This window comes from Anabrus simplex, chromosome 6 (genome assembly GCF_040414725.1).
Source record: "Anabrus simplex isolate iqAnaSimp1 chromosome 6, ASM4041472v1, whole genome shotgun sequence".
NCBI lineage: Eukaryota > Metazoa > Arthropoda > Insecta > Orthoptera > Tettigoniidae > Anabrus > Anabrus simplex.
The window spans coordinates 245,105,953-245,131,039 of NC_090270.1; the positions used below are offsets into that span (position 1 = coordinate 245,105,953).

The window sequence follows — 25,087 nt, forward strand, 5'->3', positions numbered from 1 at the left end:
TTGGATAGTTAATTAATGATTTATAGCTTTACAAGCGAGGCAGTCAGTGAGAGTGTTATTGATACCCTTGTGTAGGCCATCTTTTAGTCTGCAAAATATCCAACATATCTATAGGCTTCTTTCCCCCTTTTTTAAAAGAACTTACATGACGCGAATTTCTCATCTCACGTTTATACTGCGAGACAGCGAGCTATAATAAGCAGATGATGTACGCTGCCTGTCCCTTACGCAAATTGGCCAATAGTTACGCCTGTTCTGAAGCACGTGTTAGTTGTGTATAACACGACGGTGAAAGAGAAGTAACAGTAAGTAGTTGTGAAGAAAAGAAAGAAAAGGTTGGAGATTATGATAAATGGAAAAGAATAAGGGCTTGAGTGTGTCGAAACTTAGGATTAAAGGATATCAGTGATAAAACGAACAAGGTGGTTCCTGAAAAGCAGCAAGGTGTAGGATCCAAGTACAGTGACAGCTAATGTGAGCTTGTGTCAATACCTCAAACGTATATAGACTGAAAAAGATGGCATATGCTGTGTGTTCTGTAAAACTGGTAAAATAATGCACAGAATGTTTTTTATTTGAATTGATATATCGGCAAGAATGCAGTAGTCATTTACTCAAATAAAAGAATTAGTGACATAGAAGAATTACGTATCTTTCACATATCATGTGAAAGCTTTCCGTTCTATAGGAAGAAAAATTAATAAACATGAATATAACAACGGAGATATTAGAGAATGCGGGAGCTATGGAGGCATTAAGCTCACCTCATACACAATAAAAATTTGGGAACGTGTGACTGAAAATCGCATCAAGAAAATGATAAAGATCCATAGGAACCAGTGTGGCTTCACAAGTGGAGTCTCAATTACTGATGCGATTCAGAGTCTCCGAATACTGACGGAGAAACATTGTGCGTTTCACAAAGATCTCCACATGGTTTTCATTGATTTAGAGAAAGGATTCGACCCCGTTTGGAGGAAAATCGTTCGTACTGCACTGCGACACCAAAATGTTCCGGAGAAGTACGTGATACTGATCCAGGATATGTACGACATCCTTCTACAAAAGTAAAGTCTATTTCTGGTATTTATGAGAGTTTTCGTGTTGAGGTCGGTGTTCACCAAGGTTCAGCTTTGAGCCCAATCTTATTCAATATAGTTGTTAATTATCTCACAGAAAAACTGATGACACAACTATCATGGACACTTTTATACGCAGACGATATCGTCCTAATTGGTGAAAGACGTGAATAGGTCGAGGCAGCCTTACAACTTCGGAGAAAAGCTTTGGAGACGCATGGACTCAGAATAAGCCGCCAGAAGACGGAGTAATATTCTGTAACTTCGCCAAGCCGGAAATTATAAGGTCCACTCAGTACAATTTTCTTAGCGGGAGAACCACTGATAATGGTGAATAAATTCAAATACCTGGACTTAATTATTACCACCGATACGACGATTAATGATGACGTGAAAAATCGCATCAACGTTGGATGGACCAAATGGCGTTTGCTGACAGGCGTCTTATGTGACAAGTGGATGCCAATAAAGCTCAAAAGCAAGACATACAAGACGGTTGCTAGACCTGCACTCGCTTACGGCTCCGAGTGTTGGACAAAGCAAACGGAGCATGATCAGTATATGCATATAACGAAAATGAATATGCTGCGATGGTCAGCGGGTATCACTCTCTTGGACCAAGTGCACAATGAGCACCGAGCCATGTATTTGATTTTTCCTCCCCTCTTATACTATTTATTGTGTCTGTTTGAATGTTTTTCAACTTTTATCCATTATTGTGTTCTTCGCCCGTTGAGTTGTCCCTTTGGGCAAATAATAATAATAAATTATTCCTAAATGATGGTCCCAGGGTAAAGGAGCTTTTTCCGCCCTGGGAACGGTCCGGTCTGTACTGCCTCCCCTTTGCTTTCCCTCCCGTACCCCTGCGGGTGCGCCGAGCTCTTTTCACGCAGCCTGTCCGTGTCGCTTTGCGTCACGTGGTCCCGCGTCACGGCTACTCTTGGCGAGGCCGTGCGGCCTGGCTGGGAGCAAGTGTTATTCTTGCCTGGCTCTCTGACTTGAGCATTTCACGCACCCGCCTTCGAACCCTGGACCGCTAGGGGTATGGGAGGTAAGTACCTAAAACTTGCTTAACATTTACAGACGATGGGAGGACATTATTTGATTGTAAAACACTGAATAGGCGCTGAAGTTATTTCAAGGTATTATAAAAGCCGAGTTGCCTAGAAACTGTGAAGTATGTGTGAACCTCTTGGGACTGTTTACTGCAGCTTTACTGCAACTTAAGTTATTGGGAGTTTGCGCCCTTAGTAGTTGAAAGTATATATACGTATATGTTGAATGATGTATTCAACTCCCCTAGGAGTTTAGGCGCTTAGAAGCGTCCCTTAATGAAAGTATATGGTACCATGGTATGTCATGTTAGGGGAAATTTGCGCTCCTCCTTGAGCCACCTGAGGTGGCGTATTGTCAATAAGCCTTATCTAGAATTATATTTTTACACTGTTCTTTGGTGATGAACTGTGAACAGGGCTGGATCCCTGTAAATTACAATAGGGCACGTGTCGGAGGAACCTGAGTGATGTTGGTGTTTAAATATTTTAATCTTTTTTATTTTTCTCGGTGTTTACCTATTTTGTTTAATAAACTCTGTTAACCTGATTTCCTCGGGTATTAGTGATCTTGCCCTCTGGGTTGTACTCTATCCTCGCAAAGTCCAGATCCTATGGGGGCCGCACCTTCTCAAGGTTTGCCAGTGATAATTTACGGTACAAGCACTATCAATCAATCACTACTGATCTGCATTTAGGGCAGTCGCCCAGGTGGCAGATTCCCTATCTGTTGTCTTCCTAGCCTTTTCTTAAATGATCGCAAAGAAATGGGAAATTTATTGAACATCTCCCTTGGTAAGTTATTCCAAACCCTAACTCCCCTTCCTATAAACGAATATTTGCCCCAATTCGTCCTCTTGAATTCCAACTTTATCTTCATATTGTGATCTTCCCTACTTTTAAAGACACCATCCAAACGTATTCGTCTACTGATGTCCTCCCACGCCATCTCTCCACTGACAGCTCGGAACATACCACTTAGTCGAGCAGCTCGTCTCCTTTCTCCCAAGTCTTCCCAGCCCAAACTTTGCAACTTTTTGTAACGCTACTCTTTTGTCGGAAATCACCCAGAACAAATCGAGCTGATTTTCTTTGGATTTTTTCCAGTTCCTGAATCAAGTAATCCTGGTAAGGGTCCCATACACTGGACCATACTCAAGTTGAGGTCTCACCAGAGAAATATGCTCTCTCCTTTACATCCTTACTACAACCCCTAAATACTCTCATAACCATGTGCAGAGATCTGTACCCTTTATTTACAATCATATTTATGTGATTACCCCAATGAAGATTTTTCCTTATATTTATACCTAGGTATTTATAATGATCCCCAAAGGGAACTTTCACCCCATCAACGCAGTAATTAGAACTGAGAGGACTTTTCCTATTTGTGAAACGAAGATCATTTAATACGGACCCTATCAGTGATAAGCTGGAGGAGTCGTGCTTCACCTTTGTCACGTAAGTTGTAAACACACATGTTCAGCTTCCAACCAAGTAATACACCAGATTCTTCTGGTTTATACAACATAAATGCATGATAGCCATCGCCATTAGCATAACTATCAATATGAATTACAATTTTCTTAACTATAGGTCGAGGAGACCTATACATAGGATAACGTGCACGCTGCTGCTTAAATGCTTTCATTCCCCACCCTGAAGGGGTGGGGCGGGCCACCTAGAGGGTGTCGCCCTCTCTCTGGCCAAGTACGTGCACGTCTATAACGTGGCATTGCTCCGCTCAGAATGAACAAGCACCCACTTGCACGCGCTTATATACCCCGCTAGCCACGCATGCGCAGTAGCACTGATAAGGGACTTAGGAACTCGCCGACAAGTCTTACAGCGGCATCCGTCATAGTCTTATTATAGACGGGTGCCTTATCAGCGACGTCACAGCGCTCAAGACTAGTCTGTGGTTCTGAGTGCGGCCATTGCGGCCAGCTGCGCCCTTTTTGGGGCCCTTAAAAGGGCCATTGGACCTCCCAGGTAAGCCTGGTCAGTCAGGAGCGGATAGGAATCAGGAAAGGGTTAAACTTTAAAGTACAGCATTGCATTACCAAACAAATTTAATTTCAATTAACTCTCTTCTGACTTTATATTTATTACAACAGCCAGTACGTGTCCCCTCCATAATTTAGCTTTCCTTTTCGAACACCAACCTAATTTATTAGCAGCAGTCATTGTGTCCTGTGTTGCATAAGCGGTAAGCAAGTTACAACCAATGCTAATAGGCATGCCATGAGGCCCGACAAGTAATATAGGCCGTTTTCTGCATCATTCTACGACATATTTGGTCGAAATGAGCATTTTACGCCCAGCCCGGGATACGAGCGGCGTTGCACTAGCTCGGAGGGTGAAGCTCTAATTACGCGTACAGAGAGAGAACGCTTCTAGTACAGCGGGACCTTGAAATAGCACTCTCGTTTCGCAGAGCGAGAAGGACATCGCAAGCCACGCGCAGAAACCATCCATGTTAGTAGGCGGAGGCTGTTTACAAGGTTTTAACTCAAGAACTGGAGATTCTCAGCGATTTTCCTGTATATTCATGGGTGCCAACTCATAATTTTAGCGCTTCGATAATAATAATAATAATAATTTCAATGAACTCTCTTCTGACTTTATATTAATTATAACAGCCAGTACGTGTCCCCTCCATAATTTAGCTTTCCCTTTCGAACACCAACATAATTTATTAGCAGCAGTCATTGCGTCCTGTGTTGCATAAGCGGTTAAAATCGAATTTGGAGCTCTACAAGACAGTAGAAAGGAACACGACTGTGATGAGAAAAAGGAGACTGACCTTTTATGGACATATCAAAAGAATGAACCCCGAGAGATTGGCCAACAGGATACTTCTTCTGCAGGAAAGGTGGAAAAAGCAACCGGGATGGCTTACACACGTGCACAATGACTTGGCAGAAATAGGTATCAAGCAGGAGGATATAAAAGAAAGGACATCATTTAGGAAGAAGTTTGCGGGATTGAGGGATGCATCTGCAAAGCAACATGCGAAGCCACGGAACATCTCGGTGGAAGAACGAGCAAGAAGAAGTCAAAGACTCAAGAATCTTTGGCGAGAGGGTAAAGAGAAGGGTATCAGTCTGCGTGACAGAAGGAAAATTGTGTAAACGTGGCCCAAAGGTGGCCGTATCGATTAATAATAATAATAATAATAATAATAATAATAATAATAATAATAATAATAATAATAATAATATCATTTTGGTACGAGCTTTAGACATTTACGAGTAAGTACTCATTGGAATCAGCGTAATTTACCCTATTCAAAGATATCGGAAGATTTACTACATAATTAACGTATTTTTAATGACACACCTGTGACAGATGTACTTAATAGGAGCCAGATGTCGGGAACACTTGGCCTGACAGAAGTGAGGGAGTCCCAGTTGGATAATGGTCCGAGCGCAAATTTTCAATAGAAACCTTGTAAGATTACTAGAGATTCACCGATGCGATCTACATGAAATTAGATCACTGGACAGAATAATTCAAGGGCTACAAAATGATTATTCATACCACTCTGAAAGATCATTTCTAACGGCGTGATCTGTCACATGTTAGCGGAGTCTACTGTCTCTCCAGCCGACAAGCCGGGTTCTCTATAAAAGAAACGCCAACTAGCCCCTAGTATACATTCTATTTGCTCATTCGTTGCTGAAACTTCGTCAGTCACTGTGAACCAGTGTTGCTCAGTCATTGTGATTCAGTGCCACTGAATAATATTGTGTGTTATTAAGTGTTGAATAACTGTGAAACATAGGTTTGTTCCAGTTCAGACCGACACGGGTATAATATAATCATATCTTCTGGTGTGAAATAATAAGTGTGGTGTGCGAATATATGTGCTTCTGATTCCCCTATAGAGATATATAGGGAATGCAGACTAGTGAAATCAGTAACGGCTTAAATTAATAATATTCAAGGAACGGGTAAAAACTTCCGAAATCGCTAAGACGTAGTGAGATGTTGACTATATTCTAGTGATAATTGCTTTGTCGAAATTAAGGCATGTGCAGTGATAGGATACGTCATTCTAACCAGTAGAAAGTGCTAGATTAGCCAGGGAGTGATGTAGGATTGAAGCAGTGACGCTCACATAAGAATAACGACAGTCATTAATTGTGTCATGTTACAGCGAAGGGAAATGAGTAGCGACCTCCAGAGACTGTAACGGCTACTCGGGTAGTCCAGTTGAGCTCAGGATTGGGTCTAGTCATAGTACGTTATTTGAAGGCATATAAACAGTACTTCATTAACCAGTTTCCTATTTGTCCATATGTGTGTGAGTGCTCATTGAATCCCTGAGTCGACCAGAACGCGCCATTGTGCCAGCATTTGTGGATTGGAATCGAACGTAACGCGCCATTGTGCCAGAATTTATGGACTGAATCGACCATAACGCGCCATTGTGCCTGCAAATCTTCAGCGAACATCCAGAACTTCCGACCGCCGGAGATTGCCGATCATGATATCATGTCTGCGACCTCAAAGGAGATGAACCAAAGACTCTTAGCTAACGAGGCTTCAATGATGGGGGCTTTAACCCATAGGTATAACCCCGGATGACATCACGACTACACACAGCAATATTGAGTACACTCCATTTTTCTAAGCATGAGAATCACAAGGTCGCATTAAATGTAAATTTTGTACATATAAAATTTTCCAGCATGTCAGTTTATAATGTGTAGGTGAACGCAATATGCGTGTTTCAATGGGGTAAAGTTTTCTTTTTATTAATTTGATTTTTATTTTGGGTGTCTTCATTGATTGGGAATAATCAAGAATTATTCCGTGGATTATTTCTTTTGTGCAAGAATTAGTATGTAAGTCTTCCTAGTGTTTTATGTTGGGGTGAAGCATTTTTAAGGGCGGAATTGATACTTCAACTGGATTCATAATTCATTCCAAGTTTAAGTAGCCGATATGGGTCTTCACAATTTCTCCCAAATATATCTCATTTCAATGCTTCACGACTTAATGCATGTGTCCAAGTACTGCCCCTTAGATCTCAAGAGTGCTGACCATTCGACGAAGGAGATAATGACTCGAGGTGCCAACCATGATTAATATAATTACGCGGATAATGTTGTGCTAATTAAATTACCTGCCGACTTAGAGTCTTCTTAATGCATAAATAATTTTGGTTTGAGATACACGTGTATAAAGGAAGGGTGAGACGATTTGTGTGACAATGTTTAAGATGACAGATTGAAAAATGAGAATATTAATCATGGAATGAATAGGGCTGAATATATTCGAAACATTGATAAAAGGATATTTGGTAGCCATGGGAAAGGGCGAAAGAATTGAAAAGGAGAATTACGTACGTATGTTTAGGGGCAAAGTGAAAGTTCTCCCAGCTGGCGGAAATAGCTGCTTCTTAGAAAGAGACCTATGGCCCTCTACAGAAAGGAATGTCAAGCCCCAGCGGTTGATCCGGCTGTCTGTCAGTGCTCGTAATATTCACACAAGAGGTCTTCATTCCGTTAGCATTGTATTAATTATTCATATGCCAACAATTTATTACCATCAGCGTTGTATGTTGTCCGACTCGTTGGATGAATGGTTAGAGTACTGGCCTTCGGTTCAAAGGGTCCCGGGTTCGATTCCCGGCAGAGTTGGACATTTCAACCATAATTGGTTAATTTCGCTGTCACGGGGCTGGGTGTATGTGTCGTCTTCATCATCATTTCATTCTCATCACGACGCGCAGGTCGCCTACGGGAGTCAAATCAAAAAGACCTGCATCTGGCGAGCCAAACTTGTCCTCGGACACTCCCGGCACTACCATACGCCATTTAATTACATTTTAGTTGTACTATTTGATTTAATTGAAGATACTTCTTGTGAAGAAACAAGGAATCTATCGCAGTCGGATAATGGAGGTGGTTTTTGGGTGAGTAGTGAGTTAGACTGATAGGGAAGTGGATAGACAAACAGAAAGATGAAATGATGTTTTTCCCCATGGGATATCGTAAATAGATGGAGAAAAGAAAACTTTGTGACCAAAGAAGAGAAGGAACAGGAGCTAACATTATAGAGCAGATGAATCTATTGTAATGCAGGGTTATGTTGTTTGTTTTCAGGTGAAAAGAGCCTAAGTAGACGGTTAAATGATGGAATTACATCTTGTAAATAGTTTTCCTTAAGAGTTTGAAATGTACACTTTGAGACTGTAAACAATAAAGTATATGTCAACAAGAACATTTTTCTTTAGGGCAAACAAAAAACTCAAAATATCTCAGTTCGATCTAACTCTAGCATAGTTCACTCTCTCACTCACTGCCTCAAGTGGCGAAGTTGAGACTCTTAGCCCTCTCTTACACTTAACCAAACTCATTGCTATATACATTCAAACGGAATCAGTTCACAAACTACGAATGACCACAAAGGTCCTGAATTTTTTCAAAATTTAGACGATGAAAACCTAAAATGTGAAAAATATTCAAAAGAAGGAAAACACTTAACGATTATGATTTATAGAAATGGTATAAGTGATGATTTAATATAGTCGCTGCATTTCTTAAAATCATTACCGTTATCAAAATCAGTATCATGTGCTGGATTCCAAACTTTTGCAGGATTTTCCACGCATGCGTGGGTACACTGCTTCTGCTTTCACATAGCAGACCCATCACGCACTAATTTTCTGGGCGAATGTTACGTCTCTCACTCAGATGTATGCTTCATAAATGCTTTCTTTTCCTGGTCAGCTTCCTTGTCCTGAGATAGGACTCTTTCAAATCGGATGACTGGATCAAGAATAACAGCTGACCAACAATATGTGCTCTTGTGCTGGACCGCGTGGAAGAGATACTGTACTTCATAAACTCACCAGATTAAATCATTCAATGCAGATTCTAAAGTTGCTTGATCATTGCATCAGTGCTAACGAAGGTCATTTTGAACATTTCATATGTCTCGACAGACTGAAAAACGTATCTGAGTCGACAATGCAAGAGCGACCGTGGCCTTGATTAACGTACAAACCCAGCATTTTCCTGGTATGAAAATGGGATACCACAGAAAACAATCTTCAGGGCTGCCGACAGTGCAGTTCTAACCCCCACGTCGAACCATTTAAAGCACTCACTAAAAGTTTAACAAACAGAGCAAGTGTCCTTGTGGTTTGGATCATGTAGCTATCAGCTTGTATTCGGGAGATAGTGGGTTCGAACCCCACTTTCAGCAGCCCTGAAGATGGTTTTACGTGGTTTCCTGTTTTCACACCAGGTAAATGCTGGGGATGTACCTTAAATAAGGCCACGGTCGCTTGCTTCCCACTCCTAGCTCCTTCCTATCCCATCATAGCCATTAGATCTGTCTTTGTCGATGCGTCGTAATCCAATTGTGTAAAAACCCAGTTTAACAAACAAATAATTCAACACTGTTACCTTTTAGCCTGCGTCAGGGTGTCTCTTTATCCGAACTACTCCATTGTTCGAGATTGATGATGATGATGATGATGATGCTTGTTGTTTAAAGGGGCCTAACATCGTTGTTCGAGATTAGAGTCCCCAGGTATATTACTCTCCACATTACCTCTTGACTTTGACTTGCTTTGAATTATTTCCTGTTGCACCAGCGGTCCATACGGAAACAGTACAAAAGAAATAAAAAACGGCAGATGGCTTTTAGTACCGGGAGTGTTCGAGGACAAGTTCAGCTCGCCAGATGTAGGTCTTTACATTTGACGCCCGTAGGCGACCCTCGTGTCGTGATGAGGACGGAATGACGATGAAGACGACACATAGATCCAGTCCCCGAGCCAGTGGAATTAACCAATTATGGTTCAAATTCCCGATCCTACCGGGAATCGAACCCGGGTTTTCTGTGACCAAAGGCCAACACGCTAACCATTTAGCCATGGAGCCGTATAGGGCAGGAGTGATGATCCTCTAATCGGTTTTATTGGCAGCCAGCCGCTTTACTTCACTTCAGTTTTTTCCAGCTTCCAAAGCTTCTCCCTCAAAAGTTTTTCTCCAAATCTTTCTCGGGTGACCACGTCACCGATTCGAATCCAGTATACACCTTTCAGTAGCACCGTGTGGCTTTCCTAATGAGTGGCAGATCCACCGCCACATTTTCTCCTTAATCTGGGTATGTACTGGTTCTTGATTTGCTACCTTGCACTGGTAGCTGCTCGCACTATCCGCTATCATTACTCCCGTATTGCTCCTGCTGATCTACTATTTGCTTTAGGTCGCACCGACACAGATAGGTCTTATAACGACGATAGGACAGGAAGGCCTAGGAATAGGAAGGAAGCGGCCGTGGTCTTAATTAAGGTACAGCCTCAGCATTTGCCTGGTGTGAAAATGGGAAACCACGGAAAACAATCTTTAGGACTGCCGACAGTGGGATTCGAACCCACTATCTCCCGGATGCGAGCTCACAGCTGCGCGCCCCTAACCGCACGGCCAAATCACCCGGTCCTGCTGATCTGAAGGCCACACAAAACCGATCAATCTACTATGTAGACGAATGTTTAGAAAATGCAGGATATAATGACGTCACACAAGAATAACTGTAAAATTAGAACGTAGGTAGTAACTTAGCTTTCTCTACCATACTGCAGTGTGTATGAAGAATTTTCAGACTGTAAAACGTAAATTTTGGGCTTATCAACGACGTTAAATAATTCAGGCTCGAAATTTTTGTGTAATGTGAAAGCATGATCCAAGTTATATTGTTCGTTTGAAAGAGCGATCAGAGTCAACCGATATATTAAAATTGAAAACGAACTTAAGTGAGTTTCAGACCTGCCACAATTTGGTGCATGCAAAAAAGAACGACTTGACTGAATCCATATAATCTTTCCAGTAAGAGGATTCTTTTCTGGAATGTCACAAGAAAATGGACTTGAAAATACACACTCAAAATACAAAGGACACAATGCTTGGCACCGAGTCATTGAAAACTGAAACCAAGAACGCTTTGTTGATGTAGGCTGTGAGCGAGACATTTTATTCAGTGGGAAGAGTTTCTGAGCAGAAGTTATAAGAATGTCCGCCTCTGTGGTGTAGTGATTAGTGCGATTAGCTGTCATCCCCTGAGGTCCGGGTTCGATTCCCGGGTCTGCCACGAAATTTGAAAAGTGGTACGAGGGCTGGCACGGCGTCTACTCAGCCTCGGTAAGTCAACTGAGTAGAGGGGAGTTCGATCATCTTCTCAGCCCTCCTCGAAGTGGTTTTCCGTGGTTTCCTACTTCTCCTCCAGGCAAATGCCGGGATGGTACCTAACTTAAGGCCATGGCCGCTTCCTTCCCTCTTCCTTGTCTATCCCTCCTTACTCCCCATCTCCCCACAAGGCCCCTGTTCAGCATAGCAGGTGAAGTCACCTGGGAGAGGTACTGGTCCTCCTCCCCAGTTGTAACCTCCGACCGAAAGTAACAGGCTCCAGAACAATGCCCTTGAGGCAGTAGAGATGGGAGCCCTCGCTGAGTCCGAGAAAAAAAAACCCTGGAGGGTAAACTGATTGAGAAAGAAAGAAACAAAGAAAGAAAGAAAGGAAGAAAGAAAGAAAGAAGAAGTTATAAGAATTTATATTCCAAAAAGAACTCTCTTATAATCTTCTTTTATTCACCGCCAGAGCAACTCAGCCCGGCATAACGACTTCTTAATGTAAATTTCGACCCATCGTTTATTGGACACAGCGATACCATTGTCGTAGACTTCGGACAGTTAGAGCAAATGTTACATAACCATAGTGTATGATATTTAGGAAATTACCAAGTAGCCATGGTTGTTTTCGCCTGACACCGTGGTTAGCCCGTTCGAGTCCCGTAGGTAAAAAGAATTTTCACCTTATTGGCTGGCAGGTGGTGGTGGTGATAGGTGTTTTAAGAGGAATTACAACTAGGAAACCATCCTCTATTAACACTAAGTAGAAGGTTAAGGAGAGAGGTCCGACTCTTCGGAAAATGAAGGTGTCGTCGAAATAAAAGAAAGGGCCTTGAAGGGTGTGAATATGAAAGATTTCCTAAACCTTGAAAACCGAACACCGTCGGGGTCAGAAAAGAACCATATTTGACCAAAGGAGATCGGATAGGAGAGAGAAAAGCGAGAAGCCTTACACAAATAAGTGGAAACAATGCCAGACTCAGCTAGAGGATCCGTGCTCGCTAGCCCACGCTCCAAAGTTCACAGTCCCTCGTCCTCCATTTAGACGCCTCTTATAACAGGCAAGGTATCCTTGGTCGTTGTGTAAAATTCCTAATCACTAGATTGCGTTCCGAAAGCCTGGATTTCCAATTCCAAACCTGCTGTTGATGGTGATTTGTCCCTCACATATGGGTGAGCGGACCCCTGATTCTTACTGGACGAGAGTAGACTATGTATCGACACAGGGTTTCACCCTCTCCCTACCTCATTATCATCAACGCCTCACAGTAGACGCGCAGGTCAACCGTTGACGTGAAATAGAAAGACTTGCTCCAGGCGAGCTCAGCATGTCCGCGGACACTCTCTGGTACCTATGGGAACGGGGAAGTGTGAAACGATAGGAAAATATATAACTTTCGATGTTTAGTTACATATAAGAGGTATTTCCTTCAAGGTTCTTTTGATATAGGTATTCAGAATACATTCATAACTATTTGGATGGAATATGAAGCTTCTCTATTTAATATTTTTGTTAGAAAGAACATATAAAATAATATTTTTAACAATATTGTTAAAACTTTCCTTAACTGAGGTACCTTTTTCTGAGAAAATGCTCAAACCAGACCCAAGAAACGTTGCATGCATAAAATTTAAACCATTTTTAATCTGCTGAAGTAAAATTATTAGCCTATTGTTTGCAGGAGTTGAGAAATTATTAGTTTTGTATATCCTAGTTAAAAACTGAAATTTTCTGTAAAATTTTCAGTGCTCCTTAAGCTGGCCTCCATGAATTAATCAAGATATTTGATTAACTTTAAATCCACAACCAGATATGTATAGTGTCTAAGAAACTACCAGGTTACAAATACATTCATGTGATAGTTTCTGAGAGGAAGGTACAGAAAGTTTCAAAAATTATGACTTACGGAAAATCCAGAAACAATATTTGACTGGTAGCTGGCATCTAATGATATTCAGCGCGCAGATTAATATTTAAACCTATGCTACAAATATAACTTCAGCACAATAAATGATACACCGAATTCTTCAGGAAAGTGGAGATTTTTAAAAGCTCGAAAACGAAAATTGACAATTTTGTGTCTAGCACACTTCCCTGATCCCTTAACGTCATCCGCTAAAAAAAATGTTTTGATATCATTGGAAAGAGGAATTGAACTCTGAATAGAAATTTTAACAATCTTAAGACCACTTGATACTGTAAGAATTAAGACTTCCATCGAAGTGTTAGTGTTATCGGGAAGCTTTAGCAGCAAATTCTTCATTTTCTGATAGACAAATTGGATACAACTCCATAAGACATTTTATGCCTTTCGTTGTAATTGATATTTCCTCAAATTTTAAACTTTTCTCTTGAATTCATATCCGAGATATGGTTCATGTTCAAGACCCTTTTCAAAATGATTAAAATTAAAAGTACTTTATTAGATATTATCAAATTAAACATTCTTTTACATTTAATAAGTTACTTTTTTGAAACATTAATTACAAAACCACCAAATTACCACCAAAATATTCTTGAAATCCACCAAAATTTCCCTCTGGTCACTAAATACAAAACTTCTCCAACAGTCTGGCTTTCAAAACCAGTACATTTAGTAGGAAAACCACTGAAAGCAACACTACAGACAAATAACGATTAATTACTCACCTGATATGGCAACTTCAAGGCCCGCAAATTCTCCTCGTAAAGCTCGGCATACGGAAAATACTTGTTGAGGTTCATCATAGGTACACTTTTACTGGAACCATTGTCCAAATAGAAGTTTCTGTTATAGGTAAAGTCTTTATCAAATGGCGTTTTCCATAACCCTTTGAAGTAAATGGCATTGAGAAGAACCATGACGACATCTGCGGTCAAAGTACCTGCAGGCAGAAGTTTGAACAAATTTGCAACAGGAACATATTCCACGCGGAGGGCGAGTACTGTACTATGTCCCTTCTAGGAGCATCATCCTTAAACAATAACGGTAGATATTCACGAATAAAGAAATGTTTATCACTGAATAAGAACAGCTACTCACAGCGATGAACCCGCAGTGGATCCATGCTATCCGCTGCCTGACGTAAAACGCGACTAGAAAGTGGTCCAGTGATTTTTTTTTTTTTTTTTTACAAGTTGCTTTACGTCGCACCGACAGAGATAGGTCTTATATCAATGATTGGGACAGGAAGAGGTCTGGAGTGGGTAAGTAAGCTGCCGTGTCCTTAACCCTTTCGCACTCAACGCGCCGATCTATCGGCGCGAGAGGTTATGGCGAAAACGCTCACGGCGCCGATACATCGGCTCTGTCTTATTTACGGATTTTGGTCATTTGCGTAGCTGTTAAATCATAACAGTTGATCGTGACGCTACATTAAAGCGTTGAATTTGCGTTTAACTCAACAGATATATCCACCAGCCCTACAGAATATTTTTATTTTCGACAAATGAAATCTGTTGACCGTGAATGTTAATGTTGTGGGGTTATTTGAAGTTGTTATTGCGTGGATCTGTTTTGATTGGCTTATGAATACAACAAGTTGATCTTGCTATGAGTTTTGTTTATAGTTTATTTCGTTTCTTTGTTATATCGTGTGTTCGATGTACTTCGTAAACTACAATTTTACTCCTTTTCATAACTCCGCACGTGCTTGCGTCATCTTTTTATCGTAATGGCTAGGCCATATTCAAGGACGAATGAGGCCGATATCCTTGAATTTTCAGATGATTTAGACAGTAATAATAACCTTCTTTTGCCGAAAGTGATTCCCGTTATGTGGGAAGTGACACGGTCGTAACTGCTCACCGTGCATCGGACCGCGAGGACCTGACGTCGATGACCGTTACATGTACACTGAATAACTTTGTGCAATGCTTCATGAGTGAATTGCAGCACACACATCATATTGATATCAAATTATTCAGAATGAAATGTTCTTTCATTCACGTCTAAGAGTAAAGAAGGAAGGCGCAACAATGTCTAATTCTTCTGTCATTGAAAACAATAATTTATTTTTTTAAATTTATTTTCGAAATTGAATAATTGTTTTGGGCTTAACCAAAACAATACGTCCAAGGTATACTCATTTCTGAAATGCTCATAGTTTCCTGTATTAGTGTGATTAATTTTATTTTAATGTGTGTTAAACTCTTTACGTGTTGAATTTTTGTAATTTTCTTTGGAAAATCACAAGAATTAGTCTGAGTGTCTTCGAGCAAACACCTGCATATAGGCTGAGTGCCAAAGGGTTAATTAAGGTACAGCATTTCCTTGGTGTGAAAATAGGAAACCACGGAGAACCATCTCCAGGGCTGCCGACAGTGGGATTTGAATCCACTATCTCCCAAATACTGGGTACTGGCTGCACTTAAGCGACTGCAACTATCGAGCTCGGTACAAGCTTAAGATTTAGTATTGGTGACCACGGTCCCCCTAGCTGAGCCTGGCATTGGTACCACTTACTTGCGTCAGAATACACTCTCTATCATCCTTCCTATCTGAACTTCCTTGGCCAGTCTCTTTCTTTTCCAACCCGAACGGTATTAGTTTTGCGAGGCCTGGGGTGTCGTTCATGGTTTATCCCTTTCTTTTGCCTCTTCCTTCTTCTCTTCTTCAGTACTTCCTCTTAAAATAGAAATCTTCACCACCACGACCACCACCGCACGTACTGGAGCAATGAAATAATTTCTTCGAACACAAATGTGAAATGCAAATGTATTACCATATTGTTCGGTTAGCACTGTTAGTTGCCGTTCTCGGTGGTCCGGGTTAGTTTCCCGGCACTTTCAGAAATGTAAGATTGGCAGGGGGGCTTGTGTATCGTTAAAATGGTACGTGCAGTTCACCTCAGTTGGGGGTATGCCCGAAAATAGCTGCACCACCTCGGGACGAGGTCACGAGTTTAATTTACCATAGTGATCTTTAATAAGCTGTCTCCGAGCTGTAGGGGTAGCGTGCCTGCCTCTTACCCGAAGGTACCGAAATCGATTTTCGGCTATGTCAGGGAATTTTACCTGGATATGAGGACTGGTTCGAGGTCCACTCAGCCCCAATTGAGGAGTTTTCTGGTTTTGAGGTAGCAAACCCGATCTAGAAAGCAAAGAATAATGGCCCGGAGAATTCGTCGTGCCGACCACAAAACACCTCGTAATCTGCAGGTCTTCGGGCGGTCCAGCGTCGCTTGGTAGTCCAAGGTTCTTCGAGGATTTTGTTTTGGGGTATGGTTGTATTTTTAGTTTTGTTTAAAAACTAGTAACACTGTAACTATGAGTTTAGTTCCTGAAAAAAATTGGGCTCGGAAGACTTGAGAGTATCGAGCAAGTTGGCCGTGCGGTTAGGGGCGCGCAGCTGTGAGCTTGCATTCGGCAGATAATGGTTTCGAACCCCACTGTTGGCAGCCCTGAAGATGGTCTTCCATGGTTTCCCATTTCCACACCAAGCAAATACTGGGGCTGTACCTTAATTGAGGCCATAGTCGATTCCTTCCCACTCCTAGGCCTTTCCCGCCCCATCGTTGCTATAAGACCTATCTGTGTAGGTGCGGCGTGAAGTCAATTGTATATAAACAATAAGACTTCAGAGTAAGGAGACAAGCTGCTCAGCTAGGTATTATGTTCCGAGCAGCCAGTGGAGAGATGGCGTATAATGACACTAGTAGCTTAACTGTAGCTTCTAAAATATCGTAGTATGAAGATAAAGTTAGAATTCAAGAGGACAAATTGGCTCAAATATGTATAGAACAAGGAATAAGTCATTGGAATAATTTGTAGATAAATTTATTTATCATCAACAGGTCATTTGCCCAATTATAGATGCTTCAATAAAACAATACATTAAAACAATTACACATTAAATAAATAAATAAATAAATAAATAAATAAATAAATAAATAAATAAATAAATAAATAAATAAATAAATAAATAAATAAATAAATAAATAAATAAATAAGTAAATAAATAAATAAATAAATAAAAATGAATCTCCTTAACAATTATCATGATTAAACTATATCTAGAGATATTTACACACACATATATTTATATATTTTACAGAACTATGTATGTATGTATGTATGTATGTTCAGTCCGTCAGCGATTCCGCTGGTGGGATCCTCAACAGCTCTGCCATCAGCTATCATAGATGGCCTAGGCATCACTGAAGAGGCGTACTAGGGAAATGAGGAGTGAGGTAGTTTCCCGTTGCTTTCCTCACCGAGCGAGAAGTTGCTATTACATATCAGTCTGCCAATCCCACTGAAATGCATGCAGCAACCGGCCCTATGAGCAATATTTTCACACCATTCATAGCAGGGACTGGCTGCAGAAGGAATGGCATTACTAGTATCACTGATACCTCAGTCACTTTCATTTTGTCAAAGCCAAGGATAAAGCTGAGACAGATCAATGAAAGTAACAAAATTGTTCTAGCCCATACCAGAAGACATAGTGCACTGTAAACACTAGGTCCCGCCAGCAAATAACTATCGGTACCTTATATTCATGGAGTCGTTAGGGCACATCTAATTTTAGACAGGGGTGAGTGAATAAGGTCCATTGATTCACCCACCTCATAAGTGATTCTAGTGTCCTCAGCAGCCATGAGTCTGTCCGAGCCACAGTTCTCACTTTAACCAGATGGAAAATATATCTTTGCCTAGTATTGTGACAAGGAACATGTAATGGAATTTATCAAGGGAAATGTTCGATAAATATTGAAGTTCTTTGAAAACATTTAAGAAAAGGCTAGGTAAACAATTTATGGAACTTACCCCGACGGCCCTAAATGCAGATCATTGATTGATTGATTGATTGAATGATTAGATGCTATTTGTTTTTACGTCGCATCGACACAGATAGGTTTCATGGCGATGATGGGATAGGAAAGGCCTAGGAGTTGGAAGGAAGCGGCCGTGACGTTAATTAATGTACAAACTCAGCATTTGCTTGGTATGAAAATGGGAAACCACGGAAAACCATCTTCAGGGCTGTCGACAGTGGGGTTCGAACCCACTATCTCCTGGATGCAAGCTCACAGTTGTGAGCCCCTAACCGCACGCCCAGCTCGCCCGGTGATTTATTAGATGAATGGCCAGTCTAGCACTCTTCGGTTCATAGCGTCCCGGGTTAGATTCTGACCCGGGTCGGGGATTTTAACCGCCTCTGGTTAACTCCTCGGACTAGGGGACAGAGTGTTCCAATTCACACCTCTTCACACATAACGCACCACTCCACAAACCATCTCAAGAACGCACTGTAATGAATACATCGTTCCGCATAGTGTTGCCATCATGAAGGGCATCCAGCCGTAAAACACGACCATGTCCACATCTATGGCGCAATCACACCCACTGACCCACACCACCCCACAGAAATCAATTATCACTAAACATATCTCCTCAAAGGCCTAAGGACTCTTCAAGTCGAACTGGAAAGGCGCCGTTTGTTACGTCAGGAAATCTAAATAACATAAAGAAGATATTTGGCATTAATAGTGGTGTACATTTCTACTTAACACCTATCAAACACAAAAATGACACACGGATCTACTTTGGGCTTAGTTTTACTAGCCTATATTGAACCCTTTAGGTCATATTGAGGGGTACCTACCTTCCTTACCTATCAGCAAAGTTCATGAGATCTGTCTCTTGGGTCGTTTCGGGTTCTTCGACACTTGCTGAGGTAAAGGTAGGGTTCATTAATTCTAATCTATCTACCGGAATGAAAGGTCTGTTTAAAATATTCCTATTTATTCAGGAAAATTCTGAAGCATGTCAATGGTATCATAGAAGTCAATTGTGTCCACTGGACACCACAATCATTTTTACATAAATGTCAGAACACTGGTGTGAGACTTTAACGTAATTGCCTGATGGGCATTCTTACTAGAAACCATTGTCTCAATTATTAATCATTTAAGAAAGGAAAGTCTGGAAATCCTTAAATTCGGCTTCCACGTGAGACCACATGTACCATCATCGTGATTCGTTATGGTCCAGCCCTCGTAACACGAACTCTGGACTCTGAGTATAATTAAGGCCGTCCAATCGGTGTGTGCCACACAGTGGTTCTACGGCATGGACCCTTAATTGAATCGATGTGACCTGCGTCTATGTCATGGACCGACATCTAATCTTCTAAGTTACTTTAAAGTCATTGTGGATGATGACCGCAAGGAAATGATGCTACGATGGCATATGGCCCTAATCTAAGTCACTGAGGTTGATGACCCCCTGACCATCCAAGTTTCTAGGCTGAAGGCTAAACACAATTAAGTTACATCGGTTGATGACCAAAGTTCCACTTTACTATCCCCAGCACATTCACTGCTCAATCAATCAAAGTTCAATAATTACAACAATAGCAATGCTCACAAACTTTGTGGCAGAAAAAAATCCATTTCCTTCGGATATGTCCCCTTAATCGTTACTTTACATGTTAATATTCCCCAGAAAACAAACTAAAATTTCCAGAATGCATCTCCAAGTTATTCGCTTGATTAAAGTTATTTCAAATGCGGTTTCACTGAATTTAATAATTAAATAAATTTAAATGATTTAACGAAATATTAACGAACAACAAATTTTATCTCCGCGGACTCTGGTTTCTTCACAAATTTCTACGCAGCTGTGATGTGAGTTCAATATTGCGATGTTTATCTGGCTGGAAAAGAATTTTACATAATTCATGTCCAGCTACATATATCCTATCTCGTGATATCATGCTTAAAATCTAATCTAGTCCTAACCGTTATTAACACTTGGATATCCTAATAATCTACGCACAAACCAAACAACTCGCCATATAATTACGATGTCATATCTCGTCATTACCATTATGAATTTTGCACACCCCTCACAGACAAACCGATCATCACGACCATCGCTCTATATTTTGGACAACCCTGAAATTGGCTTACTCTGTTCCTTATACTCAAAGTTCGTGATTTCAAATGTTCATTACGTCCCCAATTACAGTATTTCACAATACTCAGATCATTACCGGCTATGAATTTCAACTAAATCCAGCATTTTAACGTTTCCCCTGGCCGAGAATTACAGTACAATCTCAACTCCACTTCTTTCCCGTTACTATCCCCGCTGTCCGCTGAGGCCTCTCACCTCATGCTCGCTTCGCAGTTACATAAAACACCCGGTTCGTTCTACCTGACTGACTTCTCAAAATGCTCCCTTTAAACTCTGCCGACATAATTAAACAAATACGATATTCTAACCAACAAAATGCACAGATTATGGTTCAAGATGCCCACACTAATTATACGCGTCGCCAATTGATACCGCTATGGATTTCTATGAATTTCTTTCCATTCCCAACATTATAAAATATTCCTCGGGCTATCATGTCCCGGCTTCAAATGACAGGACTCTAACCTGATTCACACATCTCATCTCAACTCATATAAAACATTCCTCGGGCTTCCGTGTCCCGGCTTCAATGACAGGTCCAACCTGATTCACAAAACTAACCTCTGTTTCCCAGCTCCACAATTATCATCGACAAAGAACTGGAATAAAATCCTCACTAGAAATCCCGACGTCTAATATCGCACAATGCATTTATCATGAATAACTTCGCATAAATGATATCGTATTTAATAACTTGATTTTTACGAGAAATGACTGAAACATTCTACTAGATCTTCTATTGTCAGTCAGACACAGTTTAAAATTGGCATTAAAAAAAACGTTTCTCTCCGTGACCAAATTCATCACCCTAGGCTCTCACCCGACAGCGCGCTTCCACTCGATTGAAAATGAGTGACCATGGATTATTATTATTAACGTCAAATTGCAGACAGAAGAATTTTACGTCGAATGAACATCTTAATTTGACATCACAAAATATAGGCAGTACACTCACACGGATGACGATCTACATTGGACGTGATATCACTTCGGAACCCTATTCAATAACTTTTTACAACACTATACGGCACTCGCAAGACTTCAAAAATTTATCCAAGTGGAAAATAAAACACATGACTCTTTTAGTCGTACTCTCACATTTACAAAACTTAGTAGGGTGACCACTGCGTCGTATATCCCCATTCAAATACACTTTAAGAAATCACGAGACAGGATATAAGAGGTAGTAAGATGGAAAGTCACCTACCTCATGTCTTCATGCCAGTATTCGTCTTAGGGCTCACCTGCGACCCTGGCATTTTATTTAGCCATTTTTACATTCATGGCTTCACAATTTATTATTATTTCTTCAGGTTTCCTGGAATAAAGCATAAAAAAAAGAAAATACCCTTCACTTGTTTGCTTGAACGCACACGAAGGACTATAATTATTTCCGCACACGAATTACTTAATCACATTAGAATTTATTCAGTACTTTGACCGTCCTATCTGGTATAATTATTTCACTCAAGAAAACTATCTCCTCATGGAGTCAAGATTTAGCCGCAATGGCTAAATTCTGCAGTTGAACTCAGTCTACTTTCGTTGGTTTGCTTTCGCAGAGCAGCTCAACAATTTTTCGTCCGCTTTGTATCACAAATGCCGGAGAAGGAAGGTTCGTCATGGCGTCCCTTCATATTTATAGCAGTTACCCCCTCTCTTCGGATCTCTCCCTTTGCCGCCAAGAAAATTTCTATAAATTTTCTGACTTACCTAAACTGTAATTTCAAGAGTTTTGAAAGTGACTACATGCTTGCTACATTTCTGGCGGTAGTGTTCATGGACATTTAAAAATTTTACGGGTTCGATTTGTGAGATGATTGACCTCCTTTGATAGGCACTATATCTTTTTGACTTGGCGTGGTCACGCCATGTACACGCGCTTTGAAATAGTTCATAAAAATGACTTGAGATTCTTCCGCCGTCGACACGTGTGGTTGACGTCACGTACCCCGGAGCGTGGGACCGAAGGTAATCACCCCCTCGTCACGTGTCAAATCCATGCTGTCAAGAATCCAACTTTTAGTTTAATTGTTACATTATGCATAATGTTCTTAGGGCACAAAAGTCATGGGTTCAATATCCTGGGATACTCTGTTATAAACTTAGCCTTTAATATCTGTCAGTACTACAGGACGTGTTTGCAATATTTACTTTCACTGCATTTATTATGTGAGAATGTCATTTCAGTAATTATTTTGTAGTGTGGCGAACTTGTATATGCACGAAATGTACTGTGTTTAGCGATATGCTATATAAAGCATTACCGGGCGAGCTGGCCGTGCGCGTAGAGGCGCGCGGCTGTGAGCTTGCATGCGGGAGATAGTAGGTTCGAATCCCACTATCGGAAGCCCTGAAAATGGTTTTCCGTGGTTTCCCATTTTCACACCAGGCAAATGCTGGGGCACCTTAATTAAGGCCACGGCCGCTTCCTTCCAACTCCTATGCCTTTCCTATCCCATCGTCGCCGTAAGACCTATCTGTGTCGGCGCGACGTAAAGCCCCTGGCAAAAAAAATGCAAATTCACTGTACTCGTCCAAAATCGTGAGGAGTCTTACTACTCGGTTTCAGTTTTGAACGCCAGCCGATTCAGGATACCTTAGCGCATGATAATGAGAATAAGGACGCTACATTATCCAAGCATAATGATCAGATGTTGCTCAGTGATACGCCATCGTTACTAGCAAGGTTCAATGTGAGCGGCCGACAGGTCAGTATACTACGGTAGGTTATCAAGCAAGACAGCTAAGCCGGCTACACGCTGCACAGACTGACACAGAAGTTGCTCACCATTGAACTTACATTTCTTTGTCGATTTCCCGGTGATCTTTCACTAGAAGGAAATACAAAACGCTAAAGATCGGTGTGTGTTTCAAAGCACTATATCCTCTTCAATTTCCGTAACTTAATTTCCGACACTATGTATGTATGAGTACGAGGGTTACATACTGTGCTTCAAGCCAATCAGGACGCTAGAAGGTAGAAACTGCCATTAACACAGCAGCGGGTTTTTGTAAGTCCATCTCACAGAAGAGTAGAAGTCCTCTAACCGAGCTGCAGTCGCTTAAGTGCGGCCAGTATCCAGTATTCGGGAGATAGTAGGTTCGAACCCCACTGTCGGCAGCCCTGAAAATAGTTTTCCGTGGTTTCCCATTTTCACACGAGGCAAATGCTGGGGCTGTACCTTAATTAAGGCCACGGCCGCTTCCTTCCCACTCCTAGCCCTTTCCTGTCCCATCGTCGCCATAAGACCTATCTGTGTCGGTGTGACGTAAAGCAACAAGCAGACGTCCTCTACTCCCTCAGAGTAGCGTCCTGATTGGCTTGAAGCACACTATGTAACCCTACACCCTTTCAACACCAGCATACCTCCCTAAATTTGATCGGTCGATGCTTGAGTTCTCGCAGAGGGAGTAGAGTACTGGCTACAATTCTGTAAGACGGGCTAACAAAAAACCCGCTGCTGTGTTAACGGCGGTTTCCACCTTCTGGTGTCGTGATTGGCTTGAAGAGTACTATATAACCATAATACCCTGAAGAGAAGGAGGAGGAGGAGGAAGGAGACAATAAGAACCTACCTCAGTCCTCATGAGGAAGAGGAGGAGCTCTTATAAGCTATCGGTCGCCATCTTGCCCATTAGCCCCTGCGCCAGGGTTACCAAGACTCAGCGCAGAGCCTCATAGTTTTTAACCACTGCATTAGCCCCTAGATCATCACCTAGAGCTCTATTAGAGCCCAAAAACCACCCTGCCCATTAGCCCTGGACCAGCTCTCGTGAGTTAATCATGAGAGGTCATGTTAAACCGATCGAACACCCTACCCCATACCCATTAGGCCTTGCCCCAGCTCTCGGGGGGTTAGTCCCATAAGAGTCCATGTATAGCGGCCATCTTGCCCATTAGACTCTGGGCCAACTCTGTCCTAATATCACAACTGCTGCGGCAGAAGGTAAGGAAAACCATAAAATGTCAAATTTCTCGTCGGAAAAATAAAATGATATGTCTTTCAATAAATGAAGTATACCTCTGTGGTGTAGTGGTTAGTGTGATTAACTGCCACCTCCGAGGCACGGGTTCGATTCCCGGCTCTGCCGCGAAATTTTTGAAACGTGGTACGAGGACTGGAACGGGGTCCACTCAGCCTCGGGAGGTCAACCGAGTAGAGGGGGTTCTATTCCCATTTCAGCCATCCTCCAAGTGGTTTCCCAATTCTTCTGCAGGCAAATACCGGGATGGTTCCTAACTTAAGTCCAAGGCCACTTCCTTCCCTCTTCGTTGCCTATCGTTTCCAATCTTCCCATCTTCCCCCTGTTCCACTGTTCAGCATAATAGGTGAGGCCACCTGGCGAGGTACTGGTCCTCCTTCCCAGCTGTATCCCCGACCCAAACTCTAACGCTTCAGGACACTGTCCTTGAGGCGGTAGAGGTGCGATCCCGCACTGACTCCGATGGAAAAACCAACCCTGAACTGTAAACGGATTAAGAACGAATGAAACTCAAACTAATAATGATGAATTTATTTGCATCTAACGAATCGTTTTTGAGAAACATCTATACGGAGTTCGGAGTCGGCAAGTGTAGGATTCCGTACATCGAAGGGGCAAATTGACTCAGGACCAATGAAACTACCTCGAATGAATCAATAATTTAAGTTATTTAGAGCAGGGCCTCTCAAACGCGCAAAATCTCACGCGTGCAAATTGAGGCGCAAGAGCTCCGTGCACTGTGCATCGGTCGCGCTCGGCTTGTCACGGACCAACGCTACGTCTCTGAGCTACTCGGCTAAGCTCGGCTCTACTCGGCGCAACTCAGCTCGGATTTGGAGGGCTACGGGGCAAGTGTGGAAGAGGGAGACAGGGGGAGCGAGCAACACAGGCGTGAGGAAAGAGAGAGACAGC

General features: G+C 41.8%; 1 protein-coding gene across 5 annotated transcripts in view; it reads right to left on the reverse strand.

Annotated features, from left to right (window-relative positions):
* The window catches only part of LOC136875691 (leukocyte elastase inhibitor), a 222,923-nt gene that overhangs the window by 75,386 nt on the left and 122,450 nt on the right, over positions 1 to 25,087 (reverse strand). For all 5 annotated transcript variants that reach the window (XM_067149248.2, XM_068228103.1, XM_068228105.1 and 2 more), the window contains exon 5: positions 13,934 to 14,148. In XM_067149248.2, the coding sequence (XP_067005349.2) occupies positions 13,934 to 14,148 (215 nt within the window). The remainder of the gene's footprint in view (positions 1 to 13,933; positions 14,149 to 25,087) is intronic.